Below are 17508 nucleotides of genomic sequence, written 5' to 3'. Positions count from 1 at the left end.
TCATACTTAAATGATAAGTGGTTTATTTACTTACAAATAGTCTTCAGTACAAATTAAAAAAAAAAAAAGCAAAAACCCTAGAGACTAGGTTATAAGGAATATTTTAACTTATATCCAAACTGTGTTATGATGGTTACTATGTACTTAATATAAAAACTATATTTAAATTAAACATCCTAGATGTATTCTTAAAAATTATATAGTTGCAGCTGTGAAATTTTTCATATAATTAGAAATTCAGAAATTTGGAAATTTTAGCAGAAATCCTGTATGGAATTATCTATTTTTTATAAACTAAATGCATGATCTTCAGACTAAAACAAAAACTATTTAGGGTGATTCAAATTATTCCTTCACATGTGCTCTCACCTGTGATTTTTACTCCTTCCTTGGTCTCAGAGGGTACGCCAACACCAAACTCATTTTCTCCAGAGACTCTGAAGTAGTAAACGGCTCCCTCTTGTAGGTTGGACACTTTATAGGAAAGTCGATTGCAGTTGTTAGTCACGGTGACCCATGATTTCTTACTGGCCTCTCGTTTTTCTATATGGTAATTTTTCACAGGGGCACCACCATCATTTTCAGGAACATCCCATGATAACACTGCGGATTCCTTGGTTACATCTTTAACATTAATGTTAGTTGGTGGCCCGGGGGTATCAAGAACTTTGACGGCTAAGGTCAATGAAGCAGCATTCAAAGTATTCTGAATTGTTAACGTGTATTTTCCAGAGTCATTTCTGTTGGCATTTTCAATACTAAGCGATGTGCGGGTGTCTGTAGAATCAATACAAGCTCTATTATGGAGATCAGTATCTGGCTTAGTCCATATTACACTAGGTACTGGTCTTCCTCGGAAAGGCACAGTCATGGTAAATGAGGCACCAGCCTTGACGATCAAAGTCTTCTTCATTTCACTGTCAAGGTCAAATATAGGTTCCTCTTCTCTTTCCTTTGCTACCTGAGGATCTGAGCTGTCACTTGGATCACTAGCACCAACCTTATTTATTGATCTTACTCTAAAGACATATTCAGTCCCTGTTGTTAAACCACTTACTGTATATTCAGTGCCTCGTAAGCTCTGGATGGCAACTAACCACTCAGTTTCATCAGATTTCTTATATTCTACTGTGTATCCAGTAACTGGGGCCCCTCCATCAAACAAAGGCTTAACCCAGCTAATAGTTATATTTGTTTTTCCTGAGTCCACGATTTTAGGTTTAGACGGAGGAGAGGGTAAGAAGACTGGATCTTCTGCTCGAACCAAGGGTGATGTTTCACTTGGAAGGCTCAGACCAGCAGCATTTTCTGCATAGACCCGATATTCATATTCACATCCTTCCCGAAGTCCTGCTGATTTTACTCTCAGATCATAAACTGGTTTTTTGTTTACACGTACCCATCGTAAGCTGTTTTTCTCCCGACGTTCAATTATGTATCCAGAGATATCATTACCCCCATCGTTCTCGGGTCTTGACCAGCATAAGGTCATGAAATCTTTGGTCACAGATGTGATCTCCAAAGATGTGGGTGGACTGGGCACCGTAAAGGGGTCAAGTGCCTTTACAGCCACACTCTCCAGGGGCTCACCTGCACCATATTTATTAACACCAATGACTCTAAATATATATTCGTTACCTCTAAGTAATTTGGTTACTTTACAAGATGTTGTTTTTAATTCTTCTTCACAAATTGTCCATGCAAGTCGGCTTGTCTCACGTTTTTCTACAATATAATAGTCAATATTTGCACCACCATCTTCTTGTGGAGGTCCCCAGGAAAGTGAACATTTCTCAGCAGTTAGGCCATTTATTTCTAGAGGTCCTGCTGGTGGCCCAGGTCTATCAAGGACTTTGCAGTTAACAGCCGTAGACCGAGTTCCTGCAACATTTTTGAGAGTTAACACATACTGACCAGTGTCTCGTCTCACACAGTCCTTAACTGTTAATGAAGTTGTGCAGTCTGTTGAAACAATTTCAGTCTTTGCTCTTTCTTCAATCTCCTTGCCATCCTTTGACCAGGATATTATAGGTAGAGGTCGTCCTGAAATGTCTGCATTGATTTTAAGGACTTCCCCAGCTTTGACCACGATAATGTCACGAAATTTGACATCCATCATAATTCTTGGGGCCTCAACATCGTCTTTTACTGTAATGGGTCCAGTTGATTCAGATGGCTCACTAATGGAGTCAGCAGCATTCCTTGCAAAAACACGGAATTCATAACGTTGATCTTCTGTAAGTTCAGTTACCTCAAAATAAGTTTCTTGTACATTGGTAAAGTTACACTTCAACCACCGGCCATCTGGCAGTTCTCTGCGCTCAATAAGGTAACCTGTGATTTTAGCCCCACCATCATATCGGGGTTTAGCCCATTTAAGTGAAACTGACTTTCTGGTAATATTTGTAACTTCTGGTTGACCAGGAGGATCACAAGGGTCTCTTGCAGCAACTGGCTCACATGCCTTGCTGCATTTACCAATTCCTGCAATATTCTCAGCATATACACGGTATTCATACATCAGTCCTTCATCAAGGCCAGAAACTTTCATTTGTGTATCAGTAATGAGAGTTTTGTTTACTTTTGTCCAAAGAATACTACTTCTTTCTTTATGCTCAAGGTGATAGCCAATTACTTGACTTCCTCCATCATTAACTGGTACTTGCCAACTTACGATCATGGTGGATTTTGTGGCATGTACAACTTTAGGTGTTCCAGGAGGACCTGGCGGACTGAACGGGTATTCTGCAACGACAGCTGATGATTCACTGTAAGTACTCCTACCGTAACGGTTCTCTGCACAAACACGGAACTGATATTCACTTCCTGTTGTCAGGCGAACTATCTTAATGGATGTCCTTGCAACTGCTTGTGATACTACTTGCCATGTTGTAGTAGTAGTATCTCTTTTCTCAACAATATAATTGCTAATTTGGCAGCCACCGTCATATTCTGGAGGATTCCAAGATATTGTTACATTGTCAGAGCTAACTTCGTCAATATGTATAGGTCCTGGAGGTCCTGGTCTGTCAAGGACAATTACGGTAATGGAAACGGTTGTAACTCCAGCACTGTTTGAAATGGATAATTCATACTTTCCAACATCTTCTCTTGAAGCTTCCTTGATAATTAACGATGTTACTGTCTTTGATGACTGAACATTTACTCTAGTTGTCTCTTTTAAGGTTTGTCCATCTTTTTTCCAGCTTACGGTAGGCACGGGTCTCCCACTAAATGGCACATCAATCTTGAGTTGGTCTCCAGCTTTAACATTGAAAGTGTTGAAAGGAAGCTCAACTGAGGGTTTAATTTCAATATCTTTTGCAACTACTGGTACTCCAAGTTGTCTAGGGTCACTTTTCCCTTTTTCATTAACTGCAGATACCCTAAAGGTATACTCTTCTCCAGTAGTCAGACCAGACACAGTGGCTTCTAGTGTCTTTACATGTGTGCAAGTGCTCCATTTCTCACTTCCTTTAGTCTGCATTTCTACTACATAACCAGTAATTTTACTGCCACCATCACTTTCTGGTTTCTCCCATTTAATGGTGGCAGTGTTACGTGTCACATCCACAAGAGTAACTCTTCCAGGTGGCAGGGGTGGTTCAGACACTTTAACTGGTTCTGTTGTTTCAGCTGGCAAACCAATCCCATATTCATTTGAAGCCAAGACACGGAAGAAGTAAGTACACCCTTCTTGGAGATTGTCGATTTTGAAAGTGGTCTTAGTGCAATTGTTTGTAATAGTGGCATATGCTTTTCTTGTAGATTCTCGTTTTTCAACAATGTAATTTGTAATTTTAGCTCCACCATCAATAAGTGGTGGTTCCCAAGACAATGTTACTGAATCTTTCTTCACTTCTTTCACAATCAAATTCACAGGTGCACTTGGTGAATCAAGAACTCTGACATTAACAAAAGCTGTTTTAGAGCCACTGTTATTTTCTAGAGTCAGGTTATATCTACCACTGTCAAATCTGGTAACATTATCAATAACCAACATCGTATATGAGCTGGTTACCTCAATCTGGGCTCTCTCAGTGAGAGTGCCTTCTGCTTTTTCCCATTTGACTTCGGGTTCTGGTCTACCTTTGATGGTAACAAATAATCTCAAGGTGGCACTTGCACGAAGAATGACAACCTTCCTTAGATCAGCATCAAGTTCAATTTCAGGAGGCTCAATCCTTTCAGCAGCAACAACTGATCCAGGTATGGTTGCAGGTTCACCAACACCTTCTGAGTTGATGGCACATATGCGGAAGTTATATTCACCATTTTCTTTAAGTTTAGTAACAGTGAACTGCTTTCCTTGTAGACCTGTTGGTGGTGTACAGGTTGTCCATTCATCAGCAGCAGCCTCTTTGAATTCCACAACATAGCCTTTAACAGGAGCACCACCATCGTAGATGGGCTTATTCCATGCCAGAGATACTGAAGATCTAGACGTGTCTGTTACTTTAGGATTGCTTGGGGGGCCTGGTGGATACAAAGCATCACACGCACGATAGAAAACAGAAGGCTCACTAAATTCACCCATGCCGGCTGCATTCTCGGCTGCAACTCTGAATTCATAGGAGTGGCCTTCTGTAAGTCCAGTCACTCTGAGTCGTAGATCTGTTAGTGTTTTCTTATTGCATTTAGTCCATCTGATGCCATCTTTATCATGCTTTTCAAGTATATAGCCCTCAATTTCAGCTCCACCATCGTCTACCGGACGTGCCCATGTTACTACCATTGAATCTTTAGTGATTGCTGAGGCTTCAGGTGTTGAAGGAGGACCTGGTGGCTTATATGGATTACAGGCTATGACAGGCTCAGATTCCAGTGGCTCTCCAATTCCATATTTGTTCACAGCCATGACACGGAATATATACTCATTGCCTGGAAGAAGTTTAGTAACTTTGTAGTTCAGTGCCTGTACTTCAGTTGAAACCTGGGTCCACGAGAGTCTGCTTGTTTCTCTCTTCTCAATGATGTAATGAGAAATACCAGCACCACCATCTTGCAGAGGTGGGTTCCATGCCAAGTAACATTTTTCTGCAGTAACTCCTGAAACTTTCAGAGGTGGTCCAGGAGGTCCTGGCCTATCAAGAACTTTTACAGTTATTGGTATAGACTTTGTACCACCAACGTTGCTGAGCTTCAAGATATACTGTCCCCCATCAGTTCTTATGCAGTCTTTGACAACAAGAGTTGTTTTTTGTATAGTAGATTTAATTTCCATTCTGGCTGCTGTTTCCTCAAGCTCTTTCCCATCTTTTATCCACACGATGTCAGGTATAGGCTTACCACGGATGTCAGCTTCCAGAACAAAGGTCTCTCCTGCATGAACAACAATCATGTCTTTGTATTTTGGGTCCAAGGAAGCATTGGGTGCATCAATTTCATCTCTAGCAGTAATTGCACCAGTGCTTTCTGATGGCTCACTAACGTTTCCAGCTGCATTTCTTGCTATTACTCTGAATTCATATCTTTGGTCTTCTACAAGCCCACTCACTGTAAATTCTGTTTCTAGCACATTGGTAAAGCTGGCTTTCATCCAACGACCATCAGGTAGATCTTTCTTTTCTACAGTATAGCCTGTTATTTTGCTACCACCATCATAGGCAGGTTTTTTCCATTTCAACGTGACATAGTTTCTTGTTATAACAATGGCTTCGGGGCGGCCAGGTGGGTCACATGGATCACGAGCAACAAAGCACTCAGATACTTTGCTAGGTTTTCCAATGCCAACAATATTTTCAGCAGAAACTTTGAATTCATACTCAAGGCCTTCATCAAGTCCAGTAGTTTTAAACTTGGTGTCTTGAATGGGGATTTTGTTTAACTTCATCCAAAGAATGCTATTCTTTTCTTTCTGTTCAAGATGGTAACCAATAACTTTGCTCCCGCCATCATTGACAGGCTCATGCCACTCTACAAGCATTTGATCTTTTGATATGGATGTCACAAAAGGAGTTCCAGGTGGCCCAGGTTCTTTAAATGGATATTGTACAACAACTGGTTTGGAATCTAGTGAGGGACTCATTCCATATCTGTTTTCAGCAAAAATCCTGAATTGGTATTCACTGCCTGTTTTAAGTTTGGTTATTTTAATTGTTGTCCTTGCTACTGTTGCTGATACCATTTGCCAGGTGGTAGTGGTTGTATCACGTTTCTCTACAATATAATTGCTTATTTGACAGCCACCAGTGTATATTGGTGGTTCCCAGGATATGACCACAAAGTCTGCACTAACTTCATCGAAGCGAACCGGTCCAGCTGGTGGCCCAGGTTTTTCCAAAACTATTATGCTAAGATCTTCTGTTGCCGTGCCTGCAGTGTTTGTCGCTGTTATTTTATATTTTCCAAAGTCATCTTTGTTGCTTTCTTTAATGTGTAAAATAGTTGATGTGGCTGTTTCTTCAACATTGACTCTGGTTGTCTGTTTAAGAGCCTCACCATCTTTTACCCAAGAAATTTTAGGCCTAGGTCGACCTATAACTGGTATTTCTATCTTGAGATCTTCTCCAGCCTGGACACTATATGTGTTAAATGGCAACTTGAAACTTGGTTGAATAGTCAAATCTCTAGCTATGACTGGAACACCAAGGACTCTTGGATCACTTTTTCCTTTTTCATTGTAAGCCTTGACTCGGAACTGATATTCCTGCCCAGAACTTAGACCAGAAATAACTGCATTGCAAACTTTGGATTCAGCAACAACACTCCATTTTTCCGTTCCTTTCGGTTGCATTTCAACCACATAGCCCAAAACTCTGCTACCTCCATCATGTTCAGGTTTCTCCCACATAAGTGAGGCACTGGTTTGAGACACGTCAGTTAGTGTAACCTTCCCAGGTGGTGAAGGAGGCTCAGCTGCTTTCACTGCATCAAGAGTTTCCACTGGAGCCCCAACTCCAAATTCATTTTCTGCCATAACTCTGAAGTAATAAATGGCTCCTTCAGTAAGATTTTCAACTTTGAAACTTGTTTTGTTGCATTTGGCACTCACATTAGCATATGCCTTTCGGGTGGATTCTCGCTTGTCAATTACATAGTTCTTAATCTTTGCACCACCATCAATGATAGGTGGTTCCCAGACCAGTGTGACAGAATCTTTCCTCACTTCTTTAACTGCCAAGTTTTGTGGAGGTCCTGGAGTATCTAGGACTTTCACAGTAACAAATGCAGATTTGGAGCCGCTGCTATTTTCCAGTTTGAGGATGTATTTTCCAGCGTCATTTCTATCACAGTTTTCTATTGATAATTGGGTATAGTTTAAGCCTTTTTCAATTTGAACTTTATCAGTAAATTCACCTTCCTCTCGAGACCAAATAATATCAGGTGTTGGTCGGCCTTTGAATGGAATGTGAATTCTGGCAGATCCACCAGCTCTGACTACTATTCCTTTCCTTAATTCTGAATCAAGGTCAAGTTCAGGAGGTTCAAGTTTATCTTCTGGTTTCACAGTACCAGGTACTGATGCAGGCTCACCTAAACCAACTTTATTGAGAGCACAAACCCGTATCTTATATTCCTGATGTTCGATAAGCTTTGAAATCTCAAATCGAGTGACTTTCAAGCCAGTCTGTGGTGTCACTACTTTCCAGTCATCTTCATCTGCTTTACAGATCTCTACTAAGTATCCCAGGATTTCACTGCCACCGTCATAAATGGGCTTGCTCCATGCAAGTGTAATTGAATTTTTGGTGGTGTCTACAAGGTGGGCATTGGTGGGTGGGCCAGGTTTGAATACAGGGTCACAAGCCTTATAATAAACTGTAGCCTGACTTGGTTCTCCAACTCCAGCAGCATTTTCTGCAGATACTCTAAATTCATATTCATGATCTTCTGTCAATCCTGTAACTCTTAATCGCAAATCTGTAATTCGCCGCTTATTGCACTTGATCCATCTAATGCCACTTCTGTCCCTCTTTTCTACAATATAGCCAATAATCTCGCTTCCACCATCACTGTCTGGACGATTCCAGCAGACTGTCATGGAGTCCTTGGCAATATTTGTTACTTCTAAGTTCTTTGGTGGACCAGGAAGCACAAATGGATTTTTCATTAGTACTGGTGCAGATTCCAAAGGCTCACCAACTCCATATTTGTTAACAGCCATTACACGGAAAATATATTCGTTTCCTTCTAAAAGTTTGGTTACTTTCAATGTATTGGTTACAACTTCTGGAGCAACAACAGTCCATGCAAGTCGGCTGGTTTCTCTTTTTTCAACAACATAGTGGGAAATGTTACTGCCACCATCTTGAAGGGGTGGAGACCAAGTTAATGAGCATTTTTCAGAAGTGACTCCAGTTACCTGAATAGGACCTTCTGGAGGCCCTGGTCTGTCTAACACTTTTACATTTACTGGGAATGACTTAGAACCTGCAACATTAGAAGCTCTTAAAATATATTGTCCACCATCAATTCTTATGGCATCTTTTACAATGATCAGTGCTTTGAAATCTGTATTCTTTATTTCACATCTAGCAGATTCTTCAACTTCTTTATCTCCTTTTAACCACTCAATGGTAGGTAGGGGCTTTCCATAGACATCAGCCTCAAGTCTGAATGTTTCTCCAGCATTGACCACAATTGTGTCTCTGTATTTTGGATCCATTGAGATTCTTGGAAGTTCAACTTCATCCTTGGCTGTTATAGGTCCAGTACTGTCAGAGGGTTTACTTACTGCACCTGCAGCATTCTTTGCAATCACTCTGAATTCATACCTTTCATTTTCAGTAAGGCCAGTGACAGTGAATTGTGTTTCAATGACATTTGTGAAACTGGCTTTCATCCAGCGGCCCTCAGGCAAATCCCGTTTCTCAACAATATAGCCAGTGATCATGCTTCCACCATCATATACAGGCTTGGTCCATTGTAGAGTAATTTCACTTCTCTTGACCATGATTGCTTCTGGAGTTCCTGGCGGGTCACAGGGATCACGGGCCACATAACATTCTGAAGTTTTGCTTGCTTTGCCTATGCCAACAATATTTTCAGCATAAACTCTGAATTCATATTCAATACCTTCTTCAAGGTTAAGTACTTTAAACTGGGTGTCATGGATAATAGTTTTGTTGACCTTTGTCCACAAAATACTGTTTCTTTCCTTTCTCTCAAGGTGGTAACCAATGACTGGACTTCCACCATTATTAATTGGTTCATGCCACAGTACAACCATAGAATCTTTAGAAATGGTATTAACAAATGGTGTGCCAGGAGGGCCTGGTTCTTTGTAGGGATATTGGGCTACAACAGGATCAGATTCTAAGGCAAAACTTTGTCCATATCTGTTTTCAGCAAATATTCTGAATTGGTATTCTGTGCCAGTTTTCAGCTTAGTCACTTTTAAGGTTGTTCTTGCAACAGTACCAGAAACAACTTCCCATACGGTAGTGGTCGTATCTCTCTTTTGAACAATGTAGTTAGTGATTTGGCAACCACCTGTATATAGTGGAGGATTCCAAGATAATGTAATACTCTCAGCACTGACCTCATCAAATTTCACAGGGCCTTTTGGTGGATCAGGCTTGTCTAGAGTTATAATTTCAATGGAAGCAGATTTTTGTCCAACAATATTGGCAACTGTGATTCCATACGTTCCACCATCTTCCTTGTGGGTTTCTTTAATGGTAAGCACAGTAAGGTCAGGCAGATCAGTAACATTGAATCTTGTTGTCTGTTTTAGTGGTTGGCCATCTTTTGTCCAGGTAATGGTAGGCTTAGGACGTCCAGAAATTGGAACTTCTATTTTTAAATCCTGACCAACTTGGATGCTATAACTGTTGAATGCAGGTCTTACATCTGGCTCAATAACTAGATCTTTGGCAATTACTGGAACAGCAAGGGACCTAGGATCACTCTTTCCCTTTTCATTTACAGCAACAACTCTAAATAGATATTCTTCTCCTTGGGTTAAGTTCGTAATTACTGCTTCCAAGTTCTTAACACGGGCACACTCTGACCATTTGTCACTGTGCTTAGCTTGCATTTCAACAATATATTGTATAATTTTGCTGCCACCATCATGTTCTGGCTTTGTCCAGCTTAGGGAAACACTGTTTCTCGTGACATCATCCACTGTTATTTTTCCTGGTGGTTGTGGAACTTCAGCAACCTTAATTGGGTCAGCAGTGTGGGCAGGAAGGCCAATACCATATTCATTTTCAGCTGTAACTCTAAAGTAGTAACTGCAGCCCTCTTGAAGTTGATCTATTTTCCATGAGTGCTTATGGCAGTTTGTTACAACAGCAGCATAAGATTTTCTTGTAGCTTCACGTTTCTCAACAATATAATTTTTTATTTTGGATCCTCCATCCAACAGAGGTGGTTCCCATGTGATTGATACTGAGTCTTTGGTGATTTCTGTTATTTTAAGGTTAACAGGTGGACTTGGTGTATCCAAGACTCTCACAGTAACAAAGGCAGACTTTGTTCCACTACTGTTTTCTAAGGTGAGAGTATATTTTCCACTGTCATATCTGTTCACATTTTCAAGGACAAGAGACGTAAAGCTGGATGTGACATCAATTAGAGCTGCATCCCGGATTTCACCATCCATCTTTCCCCACTTAACTTCTGGTGTAGGGCGACCTCTAATGGGAACAAACAACCTCAAGGAACCACCTGCTCTTATATTTATTACTTTCCTTAATTCTAGATCAAGCTCAATGTCTGGAGCTTCCAATTTTTCTTCAACTATAATAGGCCCAGGTACATCAGCATGTTCTCCAACTCCAGCTTTATTAACAGCACAGATACGGAAATTGTATTCATGCTTTTCCAACAACTTTTCTACTTCTATATTTGTTTTCTTGATTCCGGTTGGTGGAGTACACATTGTCCATTCCCCAACACTGACATCACATTTTTCAACTATGTATCCCTGGATTTCACTGCCACCATCATAAACGGGTTTGCTCCATGAGAGGAAAACTGAAGACCTTGTAATATCTGTGACTTTGGGGTTATTTGGTGGTCCTGGCTTATAAATAGGATCACAAGCTTTTTGGTAAGTAGAAGGAAGACTTGGTTCACTGAGACCAGCAGCATTTTCAGCTGAGACTCTAAATTCATAATGATGGTTTTCTATGAGTCCAGTTGCTCTTAAACGCAATTCCCCAACCAAACCCTTGTGGCATCTTGTCCATCGGATGCCTTCCTTATCCCGTTTTTCAAGGACATAACCAAGAATTTCGCTGCCACCATCAGATGCTGGTCTTTCCCATACAACAGTCATTGAGTCTTTGGTCACTGTAGTAACTTCTGGTGCCTTTGGTGCATCTGGCACAACAAATGGGTTCTTGGCAATGACTGGCTCAGATTCAAGAGGTTCACCAACACCATATTTGTTTACAGCCATTATGCGGAAGGTATATTCATTTCCTTCTAGGAGTTTGGTAACCTTGCAACTAAGTGTTTGCACATTGGCATCAACCACAGTCCAGACTAAACGGCTGGTTTCTCTTCTTTCCACAATGTAGTTTATGATATCACTACCACCATCTTGGAGTGGGGGTTTCCATGCTAATGTACATTTTTCAGCAGTAACTCCAGACACAGCAATAGGTCCTTCAGGTGGTCCTGGCCTATCAAGAACTTTGACATTTACAGTAACTGATCTCTCTCCAGCAACATTTTTTGCTTTCAGTACATAATTACCACTATCACCACGACCTGCTTCCTTTACATTGAGGCAGGTGGCAAAATCAGTACTTTTTATTTCTAAATGAGCTGTGTTTGAAAGTTCTTGATCACCTTTTGTCCACTGTATGGTTGGTATGGGTTTGCCATAAACATCAGCTTCAATCTTGAATGACTCACCAGCGTGGACTACAATTGTGTCTTTATACTTTGGATCCATACTTATCCGTGGAGGGTCTACTTCATCTCTTGCTGTGATTGCTCCTGTGCTTTCAGATGGCTCACTAAATACTCCTGCAGCATTTCGTGCTATAACCCGGAACTCATATCTCTGATTTTCAACTAGGCCGGTTACTTCAAATTGAGTTTCAATGACATTAGTAAAGCTGGCTTTCATCCAGCGGCCATCTGGTAATTCTTTCTTCTCAACAATATAGCCAGTGATCTTGCTTCCACCATCGTAGGTGGGTTTCTTCCACTGAAGAGTCACAGAGTTCCTTGTGACAATTATTGCTTCTGGTCGACCTGGTGGATCACATGGGTCACGAGCTACGTAACATTCAGACACTTTACTAGGCTTGCCAATGCCCACAATGTTTTCTGCACAGACTCTAAATTCATACTCAATTCCTTCTTCAAGGCCAGTTGTTTTAAATTTGGTTTGTGGAATAGGTGTTTTGTTCAATTTTACCCAGAGGATGCTATTTCTCTCTTTACGTTCTAAATGATAACCAATAACTCTGCTACCACCATCATTGACTGGCTCATTCCATTGGACCTCCATACTGTCTTTGGACGAAGCTGTCACGAAAGGTGTTCCTGGAGGTCCAGGAACTTTGAATGGATATTGGGCTACAATAGGCTCTGATGTGAGATAAGTACTTTTTCCATATCTATTTTCAGCTGCAATTCTGAACTGATATTCACATCCAGTCTTCAGTCGGCAGGCTTTTATTGTTGTTCTTGCAACAGTAGCTGACACAATATGCCAGGTAGTTGTAGAAGTGTCCCTTTTCTCCACAATATAATTATTGATAGAACTTCCACCATCATATTTTGGTGGTTCCCAGGACAGAGTAATACTATCTGCAGTCACTTCATCCATTTTAACGGGTCCAGTAGGAGGCCCTGGTTTGTCAAGAACAATAATATTAAGGGTTTCAGTGGCTTCACCTACTGAGTTTACAAGTTTAACTACATAGTGGCCAACATCTTCCCGGCATGCTTCCTTTATTGTCAACAGTGTGTTATTTTCTGTGCTTTCTGCATTTATTCTAGTAGTCTGTTTCAGAGGCACATCATCTTTGTGCCAGGTCACGGTTGGAGTTGGACGTCCAATAAATGGGACATCAACTTTTAGATCTTCACCTGCTAGCACTGTGAAAGTGTTAAATAACAGTTTGAAGGCTGGTGGAATGACAAGGTCTTTGGCAATGACTGGTACGCTAAGCTGTCGAGGATCGCTGATTCCTTTTTCATTCTGGGCTGAAACACGGAATGAATACTCTTCACCCTGAATCAATCCAGTAATTGTGGCTTCGGTGACTTTGACTGTGGCACATGTTGCCCACTTATCACTGCCTTTGCTCTGCATCTCCACGATGTAGCCTAGAATTCTACTTCCTCCATCATGTTCTGGTTTCTCCCAAGAGAGTGACACACTATTTCTTGTGACATCTAGTAGAGTTATCTTTCCTGGAGGAAGTGGTCTTTCTGATACTTTAACAGACTCTGCAGTTTCAGCTGGGAGGCCAATTCCATACTCATTTTCTGCCAGAACTCTAAAATAATAATTGCAACCTTCTTGTAGTTGGTCTACTTTCCAGGAAGTCTTATGGCAATTTGTTGCAACAGTTGAGTAAGCTTTTCTTGTGGATTCACGCTTTTCAACAATGTAGTTCTTTATCTTGGAGCCTCCATCTAGGAGAGGAGGTTCCCAAGTCAGTGTGACAGATGATTTAGTGACTTCTTTGATTTTCAAATCCTGGGGTGGTCCCGGTGTATCAAGAACCCTGACATTGACAAATGCCGATTTGCTACCTGAACTGTTTTCTATAGTTAGTATATACTTGCCACTATCAAATCTGTTGACATTTCCAACAATAAGCAACGTATAAGAGCTTGTTGATTCAATGCTAGCTTTATCTAAAGATTCTCCATGTTCTCTTGTCCATTTCACTTCTGGTGCTGGTCTTCCTTTGATCGGAACAAATAGTCTTAGGGTACAGCAAGCCCTTATGGTGACAACTTTACGTAGGTCAGCATCCAATTCAATCTCTGGAGGCAGCATCCTTTCCTCAGCCTTTGGAGTTCCAGGAACAAGTGCAGGTTCACCAATTCCTTCAGAATTCATGGCATAGATACGGATTTTGTATTCTTGATTTTCTTTGAGGTTGGTGATAGTATAAGAGGTTGCCTTGAGTCCTGCTGGAGGTGTGACAATCTTCCACTCATCTTCTTCAGGCAGTGCTATCTCAACCATATACCCTGTGATTTCTGAGCCACCATCATAGATTGGTTTATTCCAAGCAATTGAAATTGATGATCTGCTTGTGTCTAGAACACGTGGATTTCCTGGTGGGCCAGGCTTAAAGACAGTGTCACAAGCTTTATAAAATGGACTCGTAGCACTTGGTGCACTAATTCCAGCAGCATTTTCAGCCATGATCCTGTACTCATATTCATGTCCTTCTGTCAGTCCAGATACCTTGTACCTTAAGTCAGTGACAGCTTTTTTATTACATTTCACCCATCGTTGGCCAGTTTTATCTCGGCGTTCCACAATGTAATTGATAATTTCACTTCCTCCATCAGAATCAGGATGTCCCCAACAGACAACCATAGAGTCCTTAGTAATAGCTGTAACTTCAGGATTTTTGGGAGGATCTGGGGGTCTGTATGGATTTACTGCAAGGATAGGTTCTGATTCAAGGGGCTCTCCTACCCCATATTTATTAACAGCCATAACACGGAACACATATTCATTGCCTTTCAGTAATTTGGTGACCTTTAGTTTTGTTAGCTGTACTTCAGAGGCTACATTTGTCCATGCCAATCTGCTGGTTTCACGTTTTTGTACTACATAGTGGTCAATGCTGGCACCTCCATCATCTAGTGGAGGTAACCATGATAATACACACTTTTCTGCAGTAACTTCAGTCACAGCCAAAGGTCCTTCAGGTGGACCTGGTCTATCAAGAACTTTAACATTGAAAATGTGTTTGGCAAAACCACCAGGATTAGTAGCTGTAAGTACATATGCCCCACTGTCCTTTCTTGATGAATCTTTGTTAACTAGATTTGTAGAGAAATCTGCTGTTTTTATTTCTAATTTTGCTGTGCCTTCAAGCTCCTTTCCATCTTTGGTCCATTCCATTGTTGGTGGTGGCCGACCAGAAACATCTGCTTCAAGCTTAAAAACTTCGCCTGCTTTTAATACGAGCGTGTCTTTGTATTTAACATCCACCATGATCCTTGGTGCTTCGATGTCATCTCTGCATGTTATGGCATCTGAAGGCTCGGAGGGCGGACTTACAGCACCAGCAGCATTTTTGGCAATCACACGGAATTCATATGCAGCATCCTCAGTTAAGCCACTGACTGTGAATTCATTCTCCAAAATATTGCTGAAGTTGGCCTTCAGCCAACGACCATTGGGAAGGTCTCTCTTTTCAACAATGTAGCTAGTGATCTTGAATCCTCCAGTATACTCAGGCTTAGCCCATTTAAGTGTTACTGTATGCCTAGTAATATGGAGAGGAATTGGTTTCCCGGGTGGATCAATGGGGTCCAAGGCAAGTGTAGGTTCAGATGGCTTGCTTGGCTTGCTTTTGCCAGCCATATTTTCTGCAATCACTCGGAACTCATAAGCAATGCCGTCTGTTAGGCCACTTGATTTAAAAATGTTCCCTGGCACTAATGCTTTACTCACAGTCTGCCAGAGAATACCATTTCTTTCTTTTCTTTCAACATGATATCCTAAAATGGGACTTCCACCATCAGTTAGAGGCTCATGCCAGCTGATGGTTATTGATTCTTTGGTGACTGCAGTCACTTGTGGAGTACCAGGAGGCCCAGGAACTTTAAATGGATAGTTGGCAACGACAGATGCTGAGGTGATACCTGGTCCAACTCCATATCTGTTTTGAGCTTTTACCCGGAATTGATACTCCACCCCAGTAGTAAGGCGAGTTGCTTTATAGGTAGTACGTATTACAGTGGTTGCCAGTTCAACCCATGTGGTACTGTCAGTTTGACGCATTTCAACAACATAGTTGCTGATGGGTACTCCTCCATCATTCTCTGGAGGTTCCCAAGAAAAGGTAACAAAATCAGATGAAACTTCATCAAACTTGATTGGACCAGTCGGTGGGCCTGGGATGTCATGCACCTGGATGGTGATGACATCTCCAACTTCTCCTACAATATTCTTTGCTGATAGTGGGTAAGGTCCACTATCACTTCTTGTACATTCATGGATATTTAGAATGGTTGAAGTGGCAGTATTCTCAAAATTAACTCTTTGGGTTTGTTTCAGAACTTGATCTCCTTTTTTCCATGTGACGGTTGGTTTAGGCCGACCAAGCACTGGAATCTCCACTTTGATATTCTCGCCAGCTCTGGCAATGACCAGTTTCTGGTAAATGCCACGAAGGTCCAATTCTGGAAGCATCGTCTGCTCCTTTACAATGACTGGCCTGCTTTCTCTTGGGGCACTTCTCCCAGCGCTGTTCACTGCCATAACTTGGAAAGTATATTCTTCCCCTTCAGTTAAGTTCTTTACAACACATTCTAATCCCTTTACGGTTGTGATGTGTGTCCACTGGTCAGAGCCTTTTCTCTGGGCTTCAATCACATAGCCAGTGATCTTACTGCCTCCATCATGCTTTGGTTTAGGCCATGCCAGGCTGACTGTGTTCTTAGTTATATCCATGATATTAAGGCTGTCTGGTGGTGATGGTGCCTCTGAGGCCCTTACGGGCTCTGTGGTCTCTGTTGGTTCACCAATTCCATATTCATTTTCTGCCATCACTCTGAAGAAATATTCACACCCTTCAGATAAGCCAGTCACTTTATAAGTACATTTATGGCACTTGGTTGTGGCCGTAGAATACGATTTCCGTGTGGCTTCACGTTTTTCTACAATGTAGTTTGTTATGCGAGAGCCCCCATCTATCAGAGGCAGGTCCCAGTGCAGGGTGGCACTCTCCCTCGTGATCTCAGTAGGCCTCAGATTGAGCACAGGCCCAGGTGTATCCAAGACTCTAACATTGACAAATCCACTTTTCTTACCGGCAGCATTTTCTATAGTCATCACAAATTTGCCAGTGTCATATCTATTACATTCTGGAATAATCAGAAGAGTAAAGGATTCTGTGTTTTCAATGTTGGCACGGGTTTTAAGGTTTACACCATCTTTTGTCCAAGTGACTTCAGGAGTTGGACGACCTTTAATTGGTACAAATATTCTAATGCTTAGCCCTGCTCTAACAACAAGTGTTCTTCGAAGCTCTGCATCTAATTCAAAATCAGGAGCCAATTCACGTTCTATGATTTCAACATTTGGAATCACTGCTGGCTCTCCAACACCTGCATCATTGATGGCACTGATTCTGAAATTGTATTTTTCTTTTGTTTGAAGATCAGGCACAACAAATTCTGTGATCCTGAGGGCAGTTCCTGTTGTATCTTTTATCCAGGCCTCATCTCCTTCTTTCTGATGCTCTACTATATAGCCTGTGATTTCAAGTCCACCATCGTAATGGGGTTTGCCCCAAGCTAAAGAAGCAGATTTCTTTGTAGTATCAGTCACTCGTACATTTGAAGGTGGTCCTGGTGGATCTGTGAAGTTAATATGGAAACAAAAGCACATAT

General features: G+C 41.4%; 1 protein-coding gene across 1 annotated transcript in view; it reads right to left on the bottom strand.

Moving 5' to 3' along the window:
- TTN (titin) overlaps positions 1-17508 on the bottom strand; it is a 329039-nt gene that overhangs the window by 35635 nt on the left and 275896 nt on the right. The window contains 1 exon segment of the mRNA XM_078146156.1: positions 370-17475. Coding sequence (XP_078002282.1) covers positions 370-17475 — 17106 coding nt within the window.

The sequence above is a fragment of the Phascolarctos cinereus genome, unplaced genomic scaffold (assembly GCF_003287225.1).
Source record: "Phascolarctos cinereus isolate Bilbo 61053 unplaced genomic scaffold, phaCin_HiC Scaffold_726;HRSCAF=1367, whole genome shotgun sequence".
Classification (NCBI taxonomy): domain Eukaryota; kingdom Metazoa; phylum Chordata; class Mammalia; order Diprotodontia; family Phascolarctidae; genus Phascolarctos; species Phascolarctos cinereus.
This window is presented reverse-complemented; position numbering and strand designations above follow the sequence as displayed.